The following is a 21,307-nucleotide window of genomic DNA, read 5'->3' on the forward strand; positions in this document are numbered from 1 at the left end:
ACGGGAGCCGTACCTAAACTCTAGGGCAACCACAGCTCGCTCCAACAATCATGGTTCCCTCCCACCAACACTTCTGACTTGTTGGTATTCAGTTGGAGACAGTTGGCGGTCATTCACTCGGCAACCACCGAGAGGTCACCCTGAAATGTCCTGGCGTCCTGCTCGGGGTGACTCGAGAGAGCCACCACCAACTAAGTATCGTCGGCATAAGAGACCGTGGTCAGCCCTCTGCTCCTGGTTACACCCGCCAGAGGTTGAACAGAGATTAAAGAGCAGAGGGCTCAGGGACGAGCCTTGTGGGACCCCTTGGCCTATAGGAAAAGTACCAGAAGCAAAGTGGGGGGGGGGGGACCACCTGAAACGTCCTATCAGCAAGGAAGGAGGACAACCACTTAAGAGCTGAACCAGTGACTCCAGCCTCAGACAGACGATTCAGCAAAATGAGATGAGACACCGTGTCAAACGCGGCACTGAGATCCAAAAGGATCAGTGTCAACGTCTGCCCCGCGTCTAAAGCCTTCCACAGATGTTCAGTCACGGCCAGAAGCGCTGACTCGGTGCTGTGGCCGGGCCGGAACCCGTTTTGAGAGGGGTCGAGCCTCTGATTTACAGTAAGAAATTCTGTGAGAGGGGAATTAATTTAGGCCTCTGTGATCTTCTCAATCCAAGGTAACAGGGAAATGGGTCGAAAACTATCGGGTTTTTGGAGGTCTAAAGAAGGTTTCTTGAGCAGCGGTATTACCCTGGCCTGCTTCCAAGCCCAGGGCACAACCGCTGCGCTCAAAGACCCATTAATCGTCATTTCTAAAAGGTGTATGATGATAGGTAGGATTTTTTGGAATTGGTCAGGCTTCAAAGGGTCAGCAAGAGAGCCCGACTTCCCTTTGGAGCAAAGTGTCAGTAAAACCTCTTGAGTGATGGGGGAAAAACCTCAAGGATACCATCAATGGGGTCGCAAGAGGCCTCAAGAGGGCCTATAGGGACCATAGGAAAGCTTTTATAAATACCTTCTTGACAAAAAAAATTAGCCAGTTCATCACATTGCAAGTCGGAGGTAAACGCTGAACTTGCAGCGTCCTTCTGTGTTTAAATCTCCGTCACTATAGAAAAAATACTTAGCCGGATTGGAACTCCTGCTAATCTGCTCGGCGTAGAATGTGGCACGCTCAACATGGAGTGCCCTGTGGTATTGCTTAACGGCAGCACGGTAGAGAACCTTGGATGTAGGATCAAAGTCCCGTCGCCAGGTTCTCTCCAGCTTCTTACAGATCTTACGTAAGACAGCTAGTTTAGCATTATACCAGGGGTTAGATTCATGGACAGCTTAACAGGAATGAGGCCGTCCAAAGGCTGAGTGATCCAGTTGGAAAAAAATAGAATGGGCCTCATTAGGGTCAGCCATAACAACTGGAGAGGTGGCAGCGAGATGGCTTTGAAAATGTTCCCAATTCAATTTATGCCAAGGGCGCTTAAAAGACTAGATGTTTACTAAATTGCGTGCTGGCAAAATATCGTGAATCACCATGGAAACTAGATAGTGATCAGACCAGTCCATCGGAACAGGAGGTTGAGCCACAAGGGAGGGTAGGTTTGTAAAAACAGGGTCTAGTAGATGGCTAGCCAAATGCGTGGGGCCTCAGACCCGTTGCTCGAGCTGACACGCGGCAAGATCAGCCAGAAAAGATAGCACATCAGGATCGGAGAGGTTTTATAGATGTAAATTAAGGTTGCCTATAACAGAAAAGTTAGCGGCGTTAACCGCCAGAGTGCTGACTATCCAAGAAAGAGCATCTCTGGACGGACCCAGGGGACGGTAAATCAATCGACCTGACACTGTATAATTTGAATGGAGAGCGATTTAAAAAAAGGCGCATTCGCAGTCGGTAACATCCTGCTTAACGAAAGTACATGGGAACCCAGTTTTAAGGATGACCGCAATGCCCCCACCTCTCGTAGATCTATTAAGGGTGTGAATCGTATAACCCTCCAGGAGAGCAAGTACTTGCTCCGTCACCATGTCTTCTGAGAGCCACGTCTCAGTAAGGAATAGGGATACTTGTCTTCCAGGAGGTAATGGACATCAGCAAAGTGCTTGGCTAATGAGCGACAATTAAGCAGAAAGACCGTCGCAAAAGTGCAGGGAAGGGGGTTACTGGGTCTGGCCGGGACCAGAGAAGCGAAACCACAGCATATACAACCAAAAGGGCCCTTTAAACCATGTAGCCGTGGTTGTGAGCACTCTATTGAATACCTCCCAATCGCGAGCAACTCAGACTCGGAATAAGCATACCCAATTCCAACCGAACTGGCAGCATGTCCGGCGCAGGATTGCCTTTGGCGCGCCTTCTGCGCGGCGGCGTACGGTGCGCGGCCGGGTACCTATGATGTTTTAACAGGCCCCCAGGAAGCGGAAATGAGGGGAGAGGGGAGGAGCCACGTCCCTCTGCCGATATCGGCAACCTACAGTGTCTGGACCTGGAGTAGCGAGCAAATGGCTGAACAAGTGAGTGCCGGTAAGCCTCGTTAACCGTGCCCAAGAAATGCGGGGAAACGTAAAGGAGCAGCAGTTTAAAGAGCAATCTTTAAAAAATACACAATGCCACACATCAGCTTTGAAAGCAAGTAGCGACCTAACAAGTTGGCGCGCTAACCTCTAGTCACATTTTGGTCTACTATCAGACTCAATCTGTGGTCTTTTCTTTCCCTTTCAGCTCGCCTCAGTTCACCATCAAAGCACACTATTTCCTCCATTGTTGCTCACTTATTGCTCCCAAGCTAATTTCTATCCTTTCTACTCCCATTTTTGCTCTTTGAAAAGAATACCTTCTGTAGAGTCACACTCATAAGTGGTTTTATTCATGCTTTATCCCCAAGTTAAAAAATAAATTAAGAAAATGCATGTAATTTAATACTAGTGGATCTCGTCTGGATTGTTAAGCATATTGTTTTGGTGCATCTTTATTAAATTCACACAATGAAAAAGCAATTTCACGACTTTCATCACCCACCACACCAATTCAGGGGATAATGAATTGTATGCAGCATATTCTTCTACATAAAACAAGACCTTGTGGATAATCATTTATTTTTAGCAAAAACAAGTATGTGAAACTGTCCACGCTGCCTATTTAATTAATTAATTAGTTTTTTATTTAACCAAGATACCACCCCTTGGCAAAGTCAGGACACTGACTTGGTTAGCCCCCAAAAGAAAATGAATCAGACTCCAGACAGCAATGTAGAGGGCTGCCACAATAATGGTAGAATAAGCACCACATAAGTTCTCATTAACAATAACAATGAGAAAACGAATAAGACTACAATCTAAAATGGTTGTGATGGCAGAAATAAAGTAACACTGGTGTTTATTAGCAATGACCATACAAATGCAACACAACACTAAAAATTCCACAGTAGTTTCTTGGCAGTTTTGGATGCCAAATTACCTAAAAACTGCACACTGAAAAGAATTGCCTTACCTGGTTCTTAAAGATAGTGTGTGGAATATTGATGCTGCCAATGATCAGGCAGTTTACTAGCCTCAACCGTTGAGATGCCACTGGGGTCAGAATATTGTATACTTTCTTCTCCATGTCAATGCCTCGTACAATTCCTTAAAAAACAGATTAAACAGTGTGTGTTTTAATTTGGTTACATGGCTTTCATTAGGTCAAATAAAGGTGAGGCAGGCATTTATCTTCTAGCTCAGAGATATACAGTGTTAAAAACATTTTAAATCGGTTTATGAACAATGCGATCCTGAACTTTTTTCAGAAATAGCCCACAAAGATAAAGGGCAGCATTACATTAGCCCATGTCAATTTGCACTAGTTTACCCCAGAAATGGTGTTACTTGGAAAGTTGTATAAAAATATGTAGTCAATTACCCAGGGAATTAGACATCATTCACTTTTTCCTATACTTAGGTGGCAATAAAGTAGACATGCATTTTGAGTCACCTATGAAGTTTACAATGTTCGATTACTAGTTAGCTACACCAGGCTGCTATAAGTGTTTCGTTAATCAATGAGAATTCTCCAAACTAGTCCAACTACTTGAGCACATATTGAAATCGGATTTAAAGGAAAAACAAATTAAATTGTGCAAGCTCTCTTCATTATGGATTTGGCTCTGGTTGAACTCTCGAATGGTACCTTTCTGTTCTTGAAGATTAGATTGGTTTAAATGTGCTCAAGTCACCATTTTGGCAGCCAGCCTCCGTGTTGATTTATGTACAAGCTTATAAGTAGAAGTGAAGCTCTGATATGGCAGGGATCATACAGATTTAATCTAGTCTTTCCAATTCAGAAACCACTACCTCAAGTTTAGACTGGGACTCCTGCAATGTTCTATTTTAAGAAGTAAAGGTGCAACTATTACTTCCTCGGTCAAGTAATGAGTGATAGATTTCAGCAACAACCGTGACCATATCCAACTAAATAGAAAGGATAAACTTGTTCTTCTTTATGAGTTGTGCTGCTACAGCCAAAGTTCATTTTCATAGGGCTTGTGGTACTGAACGCTAGATTTTCCACTGATGGGCGAGCCTCATTGTGAATGACCTTGCTGTATATTCTTTAAACAGGGACAGGAAAAGCTGAGCTACAAATAGGCAGTGCAGACTCAGCCCACATTTTATTTTGGAGCATGCATGATGAAGGCTTAACACCCAGAATTATTGTGATGTAATCCATTTGCATGCTGTCATTAAGGTGAGAAAGGGGATGAACTCTTACTTTTGAACTTTGTTTTGCAGCAGAATGCCTGAGAATAGATGCATTTCCTTTTAGTTTGTGGAATGAAGGTATAGGCCACCACCACTTGTTTCTGCCAAATGTTTGGGACGTCTTGCTGAGAAACCCAAAGAAGATGGAACAGCTGGCGGAGGATTTTTTAATTTTAACATCCATTTTGCACAATATTCAAGATCAACTTGCATCTACATATTTTAGGAAGCTCTGCCACAGTGTATGCAACTTTTCCAGGTTAGAGTGGATGTAAGGTAGGAGTGAGTGAGTTTTAGTTACATATTGTTCTGCATTAGCCAGAAGTGCCATTGGAGTCCTGAAGAGACCCTGGAGAACAGGGGTGTAACACAGGCACCCGCGCTCCAGGGGCCCCCTCACTCAGCAGAGCCAGCAAGCCTCTTGCCTTCATTAATGAAATGGCGCGTGCACGCCCGGACTCTGAGCGGAGTCTCTCCTCTTCATTCATTAAATGTTGCGTGGTATGCAGATGTCTCCGTGGTCTTCAGGGTGGGGCTGGTGACTATCGTCAGTCATGCGCATTGCGCAGCGCAATTAAAGTGCGCGTGACCAGTGAGGTGAGGGCGGCCTCCCAGGGAGACTACTGAGAAGGACCGTGCAGCGCCGGCCTGAATTTAATTACTAGGCCCTGTCTGCCTGGCTGCTAGCCTTGCCCCATCTTCTGCTGCTGCTCGCTCGTGCCTGCCACTTAAACTGCAGCTGCAGGCCAGGCCTCGGCTCAGGTGAGTCTGTCCGAGGCAGGAGTGGTCTGTGACGAGGAGTCTCAGATGGTGGGGTGGGATCATGAGATCACTGGAATCAATCACAGCATCATGGGGCCCCGCCGGGAATAAAAGTAAAACCTAATATAGTAGGCCCAGGACGCAACACAGGCCCCCGCGTTGCGCAGGGGGGCACACTCCAGGGAACCCCTCACTCAGAGCCAGCAAGCCTCTTCAATAATTAAATGGTGCGCGGACTGCGCGCACGCCATGTACTGAGGCTCTTCATTAATTAAATGGTGCGCACGCCCGCCCTCTTCATTAAATAAATGATGCGCGGCCGCGGCGCACAGATGTCTCCGCGGTCTTCAGGGTGGGGGCTGCAGATTAGCATGCAGGTGAGAATTGGGTCTGCAGTCAAATACACAGGTTACTGTGGAGGTGAGGATTCGAATATGATCGGGGTCAGTTTACATATTAGAGTTAGAGATAGAAATAGGGTCAATGTTCAGGGTTGGAAAAGCTGAACCAAATGATTCAAACTACTGCTCAAATCGACGCATAAGGACATTTTCGAACTATTTACAATCAAACCTTTTGATTTGAACGAGATGCTGTACAAACTAATTGCTTCTACTAGTCACAGAATCATAAATGCACCAGAAGCTTTCGATCTTTTAAGTATTTTTGTTGATGCAACTCAAATGAATCAACATCGTATATACACTATCAAGCGGTGTTTGGCAAATAACACGTATACACACAGGCAGTAAGCGTAATGAACACAAACAAAGCAGATGCACAATAGAGAAGCACGTCTGCAATAACCCAAAAGGCACTAAAAGGCTTTTTTGTTTTGTTTTATATAGCGCGAACTCAAGTCAAAGGTATCAGAGCGCTTTACATAAGCACTGGTTGCGTCACAGAAGGACACATTAATTTTTTGTTAGGCACAGGGAAATGAAGTGATTTACCCAGAATCAGAGGATGTTGAGCGTGCCTGCCGATACTCGAACCCGGTTCCCCAGTTGAGGTCAACTGTTCTCTTTGATAACAATGCACATACCCGAAAAGAATGATCACCAACCCTACATACACTCCAGCACGAAGACGCTATACCAACTATGCATGGACAGTGCCAACAATGCATATAAAGCACGAAAACCCATCTAACAATGCAACACAAGCACTTAAAAACTATTTACTAAGGATGCTTATGCCCATGAACACTAGAATAGTAAACCTAAATAGGAAAACACTAAGAACATTGCTACAAACACTGTATATACGAAAAGCTGCCCCTAAATAGATACTAAATGCGCTGTCCACCAGTAACGTGCATGTCAAAATGTAGACCTTTGCTTATAGCGCTATAGGTAAGCGTAGAATGGATATTTTCCTTTAGCAGTATATCTGTTTGAATGCGAAGGTCTATTCCTTCATACGCTCATGGTACATAGAGGCCAGCTATCCCTGACCACCACCTTCAAGAGACAATAGGGCTTTACACACTACCCATAATCACACACTGGAGACTCCTTTGCTGCACAGAAACCATCACTGGGGGCAGGGAGGGTCATACCTGAAAACACCATGGCAAGGAGGAAGCAACAGGACAGATGTCGAGGATTAGCTTTTAGCAGTTAAAGTTTGAAAAAAAGTGGCAAAATTCAGATGAATGGATGATTTCGGGATGTTGTGTTTTTAGCCAATCAATGTCCATAAATCGAAAATTTTAATGACAAAAGTTTGCAACAACCTCAAATATTTTATGGGTTTGGGAATCGTACTAGTAATAGCGTAAAATACTTTAAGTAATGCATAAAAATGCATTACTTAAAGTATAACTCACACCCTGGTATGTCACCAGATAACTATTACGCCATTGCTGTATCTAGCAATATGTTTTCCAACCTATATTTAACTGGCAAATAAAAGTGACTTGTACATTTTAGTATCTTATAAACTAGGGGTCCAGTTAGCAATTTCACTATGGCTGTCATTCTTAAAATGTTGTACTAATTCAAACCCTAAAATCCCTTTGTGCCACCATTCCTGCCCCGCCCTAATTCCCCTTCGACTAACAATCTACTCCTGTGTTTCTGGGCCTCTTCTCTCAGCACTGCATACAAGGTAATCATGAATAATACTGTTAGACAATATCATGAGAGAGGGGGGTAGGCTGACACGGAGCAAGGAAATCGAGAATGAGAAATTAGGGGAAACGCCTTGATAAAGGGACAAATAGAACAAGCATTGGCATAGCCAATAGATCTCGCCTTTGGGACCTTATAAGTGTTTAGCCATGCAACAGTAGATGCTGTTGCACCAAGGATATTGTGCTGCATAACTAAATACTTATATAAGGTCCCAAAAGCTAGACCTATTGACTATGCCAATGCTTGTTTATTTTCTGAGGAATGTAAGCGAAAATTGAACGGGCACCACTGTCCACAGCTGGATTGCGATAATGCAGGCAATCGGATGTTATGGGATTTGTCGCAAAGAAATGCAAGGTTGGGGCGCTAGGTGGCGCACAAGCAGAATGGCCGCACTGCTGTGAGGCTCCTGCCGCCCAGTACATTTATCCGATTATTAATCCTACTTGGAGACGTTGCACACGGTTGAATGAGGTGGCTACGAGGAGCGTTTTAACTGAGGCGGCAATGGTGAAAGTTACAGCCTGATTGGGACAGCCCTGCACGAACTGCGCCGACGTGAAGCTTGGACCGGACTGGTGGCCGCAGCGGTGTGGTGCCCTCCCTTGGCCTGCGGGAGCACGCAAGACCGGTGCTGCGCACAAGGTGCCTGGGCCCGAGAGTGTGCGGCGCGAGGCGGGATTGCAGCGGAGGCCCCCGGTCCCTGCCCTCTGGAGACGTGCTTGCTGGGTCGCTCCCTGCCGGATTCCTCGTCGTGGGATCGCGGCGGCTACAGAGAAGGTACGGTGGTAGCGGAGGGGATCGGAGTGACGGCCTGCCTGCCTCGGCTGGGTCAGTGATTGCCGCGAGTCTTCTGGGTCCTGGGGGGGGGCGCTCCGGAGTGCACAGCGGACGCGGGCGCTCCCCGAAGTTGGATGTGTGCTCCCCGGGGGGATGGTCCTGGCCTGCTCCCCGGTTGACGATTTACTCCTTACTGCCGAAGGTGAAGGCGGCGATGCATATGTGGAGCGGCGCTGCCCTGGGGGCGCAGTAGTGGCGGGGACGACGGCTGCGGGGTCTCCGGGTGGCACGGTGAGACGTGTGGTGGTGCAGAGAGACTGTAGTAGCCCCAGGGGACGACTGGGCTGCCTGGACTGCTATTTGGCTCTGATTGGTGCTGTGGAGGCTGAGGAGCTTGGTGGCAGATCTGGGGGCGCCCCGCTCCGCTCGTTTGGGTGGACCCTGGAGGTGGTGCCTGCCCGCGGGTTCCCTACACTGTGAAGAGAGGGTGACCTGGGTCGTTAGAGCCGCGGAGAGTCTCTTGCTCCTGGGACACTGCTGGCCCCCCCTCCCACGACGCCGCTGCCCTTGTTGACCTCAGTGGCCTTGAGGGATCGGAGTTGGGTCGCTGTGGGCTGTGAGGGTTTCGTATTTGCCCTCCATTTGAGTGACTCGAGCTGGGCTGTTCGCGAACCGCGACCTGGCTCCCTGGTGGGGCTGCAACGAAGGGAGGGGCAGTCAGAGCGTGAGCGCCCCGGCGTGACTGCGACATGAGGAAGTCGGATGCCCGGCAGCCTAAGCTGACCTTCGCGACACCCAAGAAGAATCTCCACGCCCCACAGGATAATTTAGGGATGGACGGTGCGGAGGGGGCTCAGGGTGAGGCACCTGTGCTGACTGCCGATGTGCAGAGTATACCACAGGAGGTCCGGCAGGGGTTCGCTACTATAGCGGACAAGGTGGACGGGATGTCCTCGCGTATTGATGCGATCGCACACAAGTTAGACGGCCATGAAGATCGTATTAAAGAGACACAGACGCATCTCGGACACTGAGGACGCCACTGCACGTGTCACCATGCAGGCCACTTGCATGGAAAAATTGCTTAAAATGGTGGCTGCGAAGAATGAGGATTTGGAAGCGTGCAGTCGGCGCAACAATATCCGCTTTGTAGGTATTCCGGAATCCACCAATACGGGGAGGATGGAGGACTACGTAGAGAAGATGTTGTTGACATCTATCGGGGAGGATGCTTTCTCCAGTCAATTCATAGTTGAGCGAGCGCATCGCGCATTGTGGCCGCGTCCGCCTCCCGGGAGCACGCCTCGCCCCATCATAGCACGACTCTTAAACTATCGGGACCGCGATGTTGCTCTACGGATGGCAAGGAACAACAAGCATTGGCATAGCCAATAGGTCTCGCCTTGGGGACCTTATAAGTGTTTAGCTATGCAACAGTTGCATAACTAAATACTTATAAGGTCCCAAAAGCGAGACCTATTGGCTATGCAAAGCTGCCGTCTGGCCGCGAAAGTGAAAGTAATCGCGGTAAAGCATGGCGCACGCGCCCGCGCACATGCACTGTAGCTCTATGCTGGCCTGGTAGCACTTTTTGGAGCCCTCTCAATAGGTCTCGCCAGACCAGTGCATGCGCTGGGTCAGGCGAGACCTAAAAACCAGCCTTGTAAGAGATGTTCTGCTTTGAAAGTACTCCTAAGTACCGACAATCTCACACAACAGATGGAGAATTAATCAACATAGCACTGTGTGGTTTTGTGTAGAAATTGACTTTCTGTAACTTTATTTGGGTGGTACTGCTGATAGCGTGAAAGATAATGATGGTGCCTGCATCACGTAAACTGGGCACAAATTCAAAACTCCATGTCCATTTGGATGGACGGACCTTGTCACAAACTGAAGCGTATGTTTGCAAACCATGAAGGTTTAATAACAAATTATTAAAGGTACAGTTTCAAATTGAATCAGTTGAATCATAGATCAATAATCACCTGTTTACAGCATATGTAAATATAATCCAAGCAAGTCAATTGTAATTGTATTTATATAGAGCTTACCCTGACAAGGTGTTGAACGCTTTATGGTGAGTAGCACACTACTCCGGAACCCAAGGATAGTGGTTAATCCATTGGCTAATTTGGTTAGTCATGTGCTCTAAGAAAAACATGCATGTGTTTACTCCAGTTACTTTGTGATAGCATTATATTAATACCAGTTATGTGTGATCATTAGTGGGGCTATGTGGTTTCAGATGAATGGTTGCAAGATAGATAGTCTGGTGGAGATTAGTTAATGTTGGGTTACAGGGATAGAGTTTTAAAGAGGAGGGGTTGTGATCTATGAAATGAGGTATCTGGCAATTGCAGAATTACAATAAGAAGGATTAAGGCAGACAGGCCTAAGACTGAGATAAGGCTATACTCCGAAACAGCAGGCATGCGAAAGGTAAGAAGAGGATCACTCTGAAAAAAGAAAGAAGCAGAATTAAGCGGAGGCAAATTAAGGTACATTTTTCATGCAGGGTTTTAAGAGTATAGTGGGAGAAGTCTTTCTGAGATAACAAGCAATCAGAGGATGTAAGCTGTAAAAGGAAACATTATAGATAGTGCTCTATATGTGGGGCAGATGGCTTGAACTTGAAATTTCGAGTCTACACATCATTATTACATTGAGAGCCTTAGCCTGTTGTGTACCGATCTGGGACAGCCCTTTTAGAAATAGTCTGAAGCATCTCAAACTTGACACGAGGTCTGTATGCTGCACAACGGGAGTTGGCCCTGATAAAACAAAGATCTCATTTAAAAAATGTTCCCTCACTAATCTGTAATTAAAGGTTTTTCACTCATTCACAAAACATTAGGGGGCCGATTCCGATCCGGGTCGGAAGAGCACCGAACGCGATCCGGCCGGAAAAACTACGAGCCGTACGTGTGTTTTCCGGCCGACTCGTACAGCTGTACGAGCGAGCAAGTACGATGCAAGCTACATGAAATTCACCGACCGAGTCATTTCCGGTTCCGAACCGCTCAGTACGTCTCGGTCGTAAGCTAACCGTGGTGTGCAATGGATGCGATTCACGACCAAGCCAGTACGATGCACGCGTCAGACAGCCTGTGTGAGCCGGAGTGTCCGACTCGCAAATTGTCCGGGTGGTTGCCTTTGGGGGTCCATGTCGGACCCCCTGTCAACCGCAGCCCTACGATCCGGACACAAGGGGAGACCCATGGCTCTCCCCAACACAGGCATGTATGATGCGGATGGCACCGATGCGTACCCACTGTCGGGGGCGCACTTGTCCGCGACGTACCCATTCAGTCAATGAGAGCCCATGTACGCGTCGTACGACCGGCTCCCATTGACTTCTATGGGAGTCCGACCGAACCGAGTCCGGCAGCATACGCCCGCATCGTACTCGCTCGGTCTGACTGCAGGACTCCGGCTCGGTCGGAAAACACTCCGGATCCGGCTCGGTCGGAGTGCTTTCCGACCCGGATCGGAATCGGCCCCTTAGCTGTTTGGCCCTGGCTGACAGTGTCTCACTAGTGCACAGTCAGATTCATACTTTGTTTTGTCATCTAATCTTATTTAAGTGTTGTGCGAGTGTGTGCATTTTGCCTGTGTAGGATATACATTGCACATATAAGTGAGGATGAGTGATGGAGGCGTATGGGTTCCATTTTGAAATCCTCTAGCATGTTCCTGTGCACATGATGTCGTTTTCTGAGACATGTCTCAGGAGAGATGCAGGAGGTTGGAGACCTAGAGAGTGAAATGAGGACAAAGGAAACAAGGCTCCAATAGAAATTCGATTAGGCACTTTTGCTATAAACGGCTCCTGACTAGTCTTCCAGCAGCACTGCTACTTCGTGGATTGGGGGAGTGAAGGGGCTGCAGTCTCTGTTGTTCAGCTGAGAAGGGCCTTTTAGGTAAATCACCCGTGTGGCCCCTTCCTGGTCACTGTCTCTTGTGGTTGTTCATATCCAGGTGCAGATAGTTCGCTAAACATAATTAAATCTCCAGAGGTGGATACTGAGCGTCCCAGGGCGAAGTTGTGCAGCCACAAACTAAAACTTTGTTTGTGTTCACACGCGTCTTCACAAACCATTCCTGCCATGGAAACAGCCAGAGATGAACTCTGCCAAGTACAAGGGATAATCAGTTTCCAGTGTGGGAATAAAAGGCAAACATCCCCCAAAACTGGTGGGGTTTAGGGGAAGGGATCGTCATGGGGAAAATATTATTCTTACACAGTAAACATAATATTAACAAGCATTTGCAATGCAATAGGTCACGCATTTACGTGAGTTTAAGTTATTGGCATTGTAAATAACAATGCCTTTTATTTTTTTTTTTTAAACGGAAACAAAAATAAAAGGCATTGTCATTTGCAATGTCAATAGCTCAAACTCCCGTAAATGCGAGACCTATTGCATTGCAAATGCTTGTTACTCCGAGTCTCAATTCAGGGGGTGCTGCCTAGTACACTGTACCTAGTCGGAGAAGATGCGGATCTCTGCCTTCGGGGTCCATGCATCCTTTTGAGGTATTAGTCCATTGTGTCAATGGCACCCACTTCTTCTCTGGAGTGGCTGTAATTCTTGTTTTAATGTTACATTCTGTTAGCAAAAAGGAGCCACCTGAAGTGGTATGTTGTCTCGCGCTGGTATTGACCCTTGATTCAGACGATGGCTCGGTTTCATCAAGCCATAGGGTTTGTTGTTATTCACAACGATGTGAAAAGAACATTGGGGCTGATTGAGAACTGCTCCTCGATTTCATCTGCTAACAACCAGCATACCAAATAACTGAGAAAGCAGTGTCTTGCTGGCCCATCATGGAGTAGCAGAGGAGATAGAGTTGACAGGGTGCTCGGTGTGTCTAGAACAGGCAAAGAAGAATTCCATGTAGGTTGAACATGGTTAAAAGCCCCACACACCCCTACCACAAAGGCAGCTCTGGTAGGCCTCACACATTTCAGTCACTGCACAAAATTTGCACCCAGTTTGGCAGTCTTAGACAAATACCAAGGGAAGCGTGAGAATTGAGGCTGAACTGTCCTGTTACCCCCATGAGCAGTCCAGTGATGAAACGAGAAATAATTAGGCCCCCTGGCTCCTTGAGACTCCTGTGTCCTACAGATATTCATAGGTCATGGGCTGATTGGGCCCCCACCCCGGCGCACATGTCCTGCTGGAGCCTGTATTATGCCTCTGGAGTATCTTAGTCAAATGATGGGCGACAGAGGTGTGAGAGGATTCACTGCTGCATGAAGACCCCAATTTGTAGGGCATTCCCAGTGCCACAAATTCCCATCTTTAAGTCAGACAAGGATCTGACGGTGTTTCAGTTTCCAGTGTGTTTTACACAAAAAGTCAATCAGGTATGCACTCACTCACTCAGTCAGTCCCTTGCATGCTCAGTTGTTAACTCACTCCTAAGCTACCCCACAGGCGAATTCAACATGACAACTAAATGTGAGAGAATGTATGTGATGCTGGGCACAAGTCGGGGGTACACATGGGTGGACGGCGTCCACCCACTATTTTCACAGGGTGGAATCCCTCCTCCCTGCCACAAGGTTGGGTCCCAGTGAAACATGCTGATTGTGTCCCGGTGTAATTTGCCGACACATTCGGCAGCACCTGCATGTTGTCTGCTTTACATTCAAAGCATCAAAGTGCAAGCGGCCATGGGGCTTTCTTCGGTAGCGGCTCTTCCACTAAGGCGGTGGAGCATCGCCACTCTGCTAATTGAACAGTGCAACAACGAAAAATAAAATGATAATACCAAGCAGTTATTATCATTTTATTTTTCTGCGAGGGATTGGAGCCAGGTTGGGGAGGGGCATGGCTGAGCACAGTGAGGAGTGTTTTTTGCACTTCCAAACACTTAGCATGTTCTCCATGGGGCTGTGTTGCGCAGCCCCGTGAAGAACATGCCCAGGCTCCCTGTAACTGCCTGAGCGGCCAAACAGGCCGCTCAGACCGCCTTGAACTTAAGGACGCCCCATTACTACGGTAGAATTTAGTGCTCTGTGAATATATAGTCATTCATTTATTCAGCAGCCGCTTGAATTGGAACATTATCACAAAACAAAAGCTAAATTGTAGCACCAACACTGCACAAAGTACTTCAACCCAGCAAATGGATATTAGAGCCTATAAAGAGCGACTGAGTTACATACCTGTGGCCTCATTATTTAAAGGGCGCACTTTCCATGTTTGCGCCCGGTGCACTTTAAAACAGGTGCGTCGGGCAAAAACAGGGAAAGTGCACCATATTACATGGAATGCGCTTCCCCCAGGGCAGCCTCCAACTCACACTGGCCCCTGGGCAGAGCATTCATGTGAAAAACAGAGCGGCTTCTTTGAAACCGCTCCGTGTTTCACAGTGCAGGTGACAACCCGCCTGCATTTTTAAGGGGGATTAGTGATCCCCTTGTAGGCGGATGCAGTGAGTGACTGCACCCGCCTGCAACGTGAAGTCTGAGGGGTTCATGGCCCTCCAGAGGGCTGCCATCAGGGGATGCACTAACAGTGCCATTTTACTTTAATTTATTTTTGACGTGAGTGATGTGTGAGTCTATTGCAGACATTTTGCAGAGAGATGTTGTGTTTAAGGTTCATGCAAAATCCATAAAAAAATTGTTCCTTTTAGATCACAATAGGACCTCAGGTATGAGAATGGTAGGGTGTCACAGAGATTACTTGCAATAATATTAGTGAGATGTTGCTGGGTTACAATACACTATCCTTGAACATTAGATGCAAACACATTTAAAGTTTGGATGAGTGCGTCTGTCCACTGTCAGTGATCTAGCCAAAGAGGGCATGAAAGAGCTGGGAACTGAATCAAAAATTCAAAGCTGTTCCAAACAGGGGCACCAAAGAAACGTTGGGCCCAGCGCCCCCGAAATCCTTAATTTGTCCCTGGGTCAGGGAAACAAACTCTGGGGAAACAAGATAGTGGTGGGATTCCACCCGTAAGCGTTTGGGCTTGGAACATCTAAGTAGCCATCTTGTTTGGAACCCCTTTGTCTCCACAACACAGCAAATCTTTACCACAAAATCCAGAAATCTAATGTATCAAATACACCATTTAGATTTCAGTTTAGTAATATAATCTAGGAGTTTGAGACCAGAGCCTTTGTGCACTCTCCGCTATAAATCCTCCCTCTTGAGTGGTACAAATGCTGGCGTCTATGTCTATGTAAATTATGCACATTGGTAGTAATCCACAAATGGAATTTTGGTGTCCTCTGGTAGAGAGACTGCCAAGCAAAAACAAATAAACTGAGTGGGTTGCTTTAAACAGAACCGTAATTTTGTCCTGAAGGAGATTTTGACATCAGATTTGCCTATTGTCAAGATGAGGGGAGTGGACTTCAAAGGGGACATGACATCACATTTTGATAGTGAGCTAAATTGGTAACGTAAGCAATAAAGACATCACTTGAAAGTGCAGTGTTCTCGGGGCCGCTAACTCCGACTTTTAGAGGCACCCATCAACAGTGTGGCGAAGCAGATGACAGATGTGATTTTAAATAGCCGGCCGCTGATTGCAGAGAACAAACCACCCACCGTATGTATCTGTTTACGGTTTCGCCACTCCTGCTGCTCCGCGCGTTGTAAAGGGACTGAAAAGGAGGCGGGGGCCGGGGGTTGTCATCGGGCGGGGCGGCCCACGCTCCAAAAGCTACATTTCATTTCATAATTAATTAGTGATTCTTAACCCCGGGCTTTTTGAGTGCTCTGCCTGATAATAACAAGATGGAGGCCTTGTGAATCAACGGGGCCCTTTGCCCTTACCACTCTCATTACATCAGCTGCTGTCCTGTAGAACAGAGACACCGAGTCACTGCTTCCCGCTCGGGGAGGGTGAAGGTCAGAGGTGCTCACCTCTGCTAACACGGGGCCGCGCACAGGGCCTTTGTTCTTTCGCAGGGAAAACGGAAAGAGGAATATGGGAAGAACGGAGAAAAACTCAAAGTGAATGTATCGAGGGGACTTACAGATGAGAAATTAGATGGAAATACACCGGTAGCAAAATAATGTCCAACGCGAACAAACAATGGAAATAGATAGAAAGGAACGGGGAAAGGAATAGGATAAAATTGGGGAAATAAATTAAACAGAAAATGGGAAAAATTAAAAACAGGAAAGAGAGAAGGAAAAGAGGAAGAAGCAGAAGGAGGAAAAATGACAAGCTTTGGCAACGCGGCCGCGAAAGTGCCGCGAAAGTGAAAGTGATCGCGATTACGGGAGGACAGACACATGGCGCTGCGCGCGTGCACGTTCACGTGCACTGTAGCTTTAGGCCACGGCAGCACTTTAAAAAGCCTGTATACAAAATGTCTCGGCCAGATCAGCGCAAGCGCTGGATCAGGCGAGACCTAAAAAGCAACTGTCTTATGACGGCAACAATTTCACGATCTACACGATCTACCCGGATTTCACTCCACTGGTTCAGGAGGAACGTCGTAAGTTCACGGCGGTCAAAACTAAACTGCGGCTGGCTCAGATCGACTATGCGCTGCTGTATCCTGCGCGCCTTCGGGTGACTTATCAGGGCCGGCAGCGGTTCTTCACCACACCGCAGCAGGCGGAGGACTATCTTAAGCACTTGAAGCGGACAGGCCGCAGTGTGGACGATGCAGCTGCATCGCAGCCCTCTTCACCATTGGGGGCAGATGCCGGCACACAGTAACTATAGTACTGTCCTTTTTTTCTTACCAATTGCCATGTTTTCTGTTTTCAGGATATACAAGAGTTGGACTCATTGGAGGGCAGGGTGTCAATAGATATGTCACGTTGGTTAGATAATTGTTGCTTAGCTCGATTACTGTCTACCTGCCAGTTTACTCCAAGTATGCAATTTGAACGACTGGGCACGCTCTGCTCCGCTGGAGTCTGGGCCTCACCATGCACGGTGGACCGGCAGAGCGGGGAGCGATAGGGTGGCCGCCTAGGCGAACCCCCATGGGTATACCCCTGCGGTGGCACTCTGCATGGTCTACGCCGTGTGTGAAGGTCACTGCTATATTGCGTATCTTTTCTGGGGTTGTTGATTGTTTTTTTTGTTGTTGCGTATTTTATTTGGGAGGGGGTGGAGGGTGGGTGTCTACTTCTGGCAAGTTGGGGCTGCTTCAGTGGGAGGGCGAGGGAGTTCCTGGGGGTACTTATCAGAATTGCTGATTTTTTCCAGTATGGGACAGATTGCGTTCATATATGTGGAGCAGGATGATGGGTGGCGGAACAAAGAGCATGGCACAGGTTGTATTATGGCACTGTATGTCTTCATTTGCTGATCTATGCACGACAGGCACAAGCCTTGATGATTATTGTTGAACATGTCTACCTATGTCTGACGGGACGATAGACAAACTGAACATTATTAGTTGGAATGTTAGGGGGCTGGGAGAGGCACGCAAAAAGCGACAAATACTAGCCTACCTTGACCGACATCAGGTACATATCGCTATGTTACAGGAGACGCATTTTGGTCCCCGGAGCCCCAATACCTTTGCCAGTAGATGGGCGGAGCACCAAATTTTTTCCTCTTACTCCTCTTATGCTCGAGGCACCGCTATTATAAAAAAAAAAAAACGCACACCTTTTCAGTTAGCGGGTGCTTCCTGGGACGAGCAGGGGAGGTATTGTATAGTGTGGGGTCGCCTAGGCTCCGACTGTCACCCTGGCTTGCTGTTATGGACCTAATGTGGATGCCCCAGATTTTTACTCTGAATTGTGGGCTAGGATTTTTGATGTAGGCTCAAATCATATAGTTTGGGGAGGAGATTTCAACGTGGCAAGTGACCTGGAGCGTGATAGGTCCCACCCTGCTTCGCATCATTACACTCGGGCCCGAGCGGTCCTGCGGGACATACTCGATACTTATCAGCTATTGGATGTTTGGCGGCACCTACACCCACACAAATCGGAGGGTACGCATTTTACGGCACAGGCGGCATCTTGGGCACGATTGGATTATATCTTCGTGTCCCGCGGCCTGGGGCCAGCCACAGTGCAGGCGCAGCACTTGGCCCGCACTTATTCAGATCACGCCCCAGTTAAGCTTACCCTGGCGTTGGCGGATTATGGGCCCCCACACACCAGCTGGAGGCTGCGTGCTTCTATTTTGCTGGATCCGGTTTTCCAGGCCGGGCTAGGTGAGGAAGTGGATGACTTCTTTGCTCGGAATAAGGGGTCAGTTGAGCACGTTGAGACCGTTTGGGAAGCCTTCAAGGTCACGCTTCGGGGGTATTGTATATCTAGGGGAGCGGTGTATTAAAAGATATTGTGGGTACACTGAGGAGGCTGGATAGCGAATTGAAAGACTTGGAGACGAAATTAGCCGAGCGTCCGGATTGTCCTACTCTGCTTAAGTTCAGAGAGGGGCTCACCAAATACATGGAGGCGGCGCGGCGTGAGACGCGCTTTAGGGGTAAATTCTGGACAGCTAGGCGGTATGGGGAGGGAGAGCGCCCGGGCAAGGCATTGGCAGACGTGGTTAGGAAACCACGATACTCCCCCTTAGTGCTGGAACTCGCAGGCCCAGGGGAGGAAGTGTACAGGGACACGACAAGTATCCTCAATGCCTTTGCCACACACTATGACCAACTGTATACCACGCAGAGGGTTGAACTAGATTTAGATAGTTATTTGGCCGATGTGACGCTTGGGTGGCTGAGCGACCGGCAGCGAGAGTTCCTCTGCACCCCATTTCAACTGGATAAAGTACGTGAGGCCATAAATGCAGCTACAATCCAGGAAGGCCACTGGCACCGATGGCATACCGGTTGAATTCTATAAAATGTACATAGATCAGATGGCCCCCATATTACACGAAGTTTATGAAGATGCCCTGGAGGTCGGGCACCTCCCGCCTTCTATGCGGGAGGCCCTGATCATTTCATTGCTGAAGCCTGGGAAAGCGCCACATCTGTGCGACTCATATCGTCCATTGTCGCTTCTTAACTGCGACGTTAAAATATTAGCTAAATTAATAGCCAACCGGCTTAGCTTATTGCTGGAGGCTCTGGTGCTGCCTGATCAGTCCGGGTTTGTGCCCGGCCGAGCCACCTCCCATAACCTGCGCACCCTTTTTTCAGTGTTGAATAATGTTGCTCCTGAATTGCCCCTGGCGGCAGTGTTCCTAGATGCCACGAAAGCTTTGGATTCGCTTGAGTGGGACTATAGGTTTGGGGTGATGTTGCGCATGGGCTTTCCTCCTCTTTTCCTCTCATGGATCGAGTTACTGTATCGCTTGCCTGTGGCTAAGGTGCTGGTCAATGGTTGTGTGTCCCGCGCTTTTCCGGTTAGTGGGGGGTACCCGACAGGGCTGCCCCCTATCCCCTTTACTCTTCGTACTGGCGGTTGAGCCTTTAGCGGCTAAACTGCGTCAACATCACAAAGATAAGGCGTTACGATGCAACATGAGGCAAATCTTAATATCCATGTACGCGGATGACATCACCTTGTATGTTCGGGAGCCGCAGGTCAATCTGAACCCGATCCTACGCGAGTTTATAGTGTTTGGGAGGCTCTCGGGAATCCAAATAAATTGGAGTAAATCTTGTGTCTTCCCGTTAACGGCCGCCGTGACCCGCTTCCCGTTGGACTACCCTCTGGAGTGGTGCGAGGATGAAGTGCGGTATTTGGGTATTACGGTCACAAGAGATAGGGATGCGCTAATGCGCCTCAACTACGGAACGGCCTTGATGCGTATTATGGAATACATGACCCGCTGGCTTTCCCTCCCGCTCTCGCTGGCGGGGCGTGCGTCCCTGATTAAAATGGTGATCTTACCCCAGCTATTGCATCTCTTCTTAAATATACCATTTTATCCCGGAAACTACTTCTTTAAAACGCTGAAGTCTGAATTGATATGCTTGGTGTGGGGGGGAAAACACTCACAACTAGGGTGGGACGTCCTTGTTAGGCCGTACGCGCAGGGAGGCTTTGGTATACCCGACTTTGAATTATATTACCTTAGTGCGCAAGCACACTACGCATATTTCTGGGTGCGTCAGCCGCGATACATGCCACAGGTTGCGGCGGAGCACTGGTTGGCTCATCCCATCCCGATTGATGGAGCGCTGTATGATGTGCTGGTTAACAGGGAGCGGCCGGCGACAACAGTTGCATGCACTGTGACAGCATGGCAGCGCGTCGGTGTCTTACTGGATGCTCCCATGCTCTACTCCTCACTATTGCCACTTGTCTACCACCCCAAAATGCCCCTACTGCAGGAAACGGTGTTTCGCAGATTTGCAGAACGCGTGCACATAAAGGGGAGACCTTTATCACAATGGTCAATTTCGATCCTTGGAGCATATACTTCTGGATTCACAGTGTACTCCTCTGGATGTGTTTTTATATCTCCGCCTTCGGCAGGGAATCCGCTCTATTACTCCTGACTTCCCGGCTGAACCCCCTGAGCTTGCGCCACTACAATTGATTCTTAAAAGTGCGACAGCGAAACGTCTGGTATCGTCAATATATAATACCATCCGCACATAGAGACAGACATCACCCGCCCCGGCTGGGATGGGATGCGGAATTGGGGTCTGCGCTGACAGACGAGCAGTGGGAGTACTGCTCGTCACAGACAGAACAAGTCTCGGCCAGCAGCCGACTCCGTATTGTGCACTATAAATGTTTGCATAGGCTCTATTACACGCTGGCCAGGATGTGTAGGTACAAATTAAGGGCGACGGACAACTGTTAGAGATGTAGAGCAACAAATGCGGATTTCTTGCACTTAGCCTGGGAGTGCCCGAGTGTTTATGCTTACTGGAGGAGGGTTTTTGAGGCCTTAGCTCTGATGATAAACTAGCAAGTCGCACCCACGCCCCTGCTGGCCGTACTAGGCTATGTTAAACCATTAAAGGCCGCGTATCGCA

The 21,307-nt window shown here is 48.1% G+C and overlaps 1 protein-coding gene across 2 annotated transcripts in view; it reads right to left on the reverse strand.

The window, feature by feature from the left end:
* The window catches only part of NOL9 (nucleolar protein 9), a 261,084-nt gene that overhangs the window by 39,095 nt on the left and 200,682 nt on the right, over positions 1–21,307 (reverse strand). For both annotated transcript variants that reach the window (XM_085609003.1, XM_085609002.1), the window contains exon 11: positions 3,480–3,613. In XM_085609003.1, coding sequence (XP_085465129.1) covers positions 3,480–3,613 — 134 coding nt within the window. The remainder of the gene's footprint in view (positions 1–3,479; positions 3,614–21,307) is intronic.

The sequence above is a fragment of the Triturus cristatus genome, chromosome 1_2 (genome assembly GCF_964204655.1).
Source record: "Triturus cristatus chromosome 1_2, aTriCri1.1, whole genome shotgun sequence".
Lineage (NCBI taxonomy): Eukaryota > Metazoa > Chordata > Amphibia > Caudata > Salamandridae > Triturus > Triturus cristatus.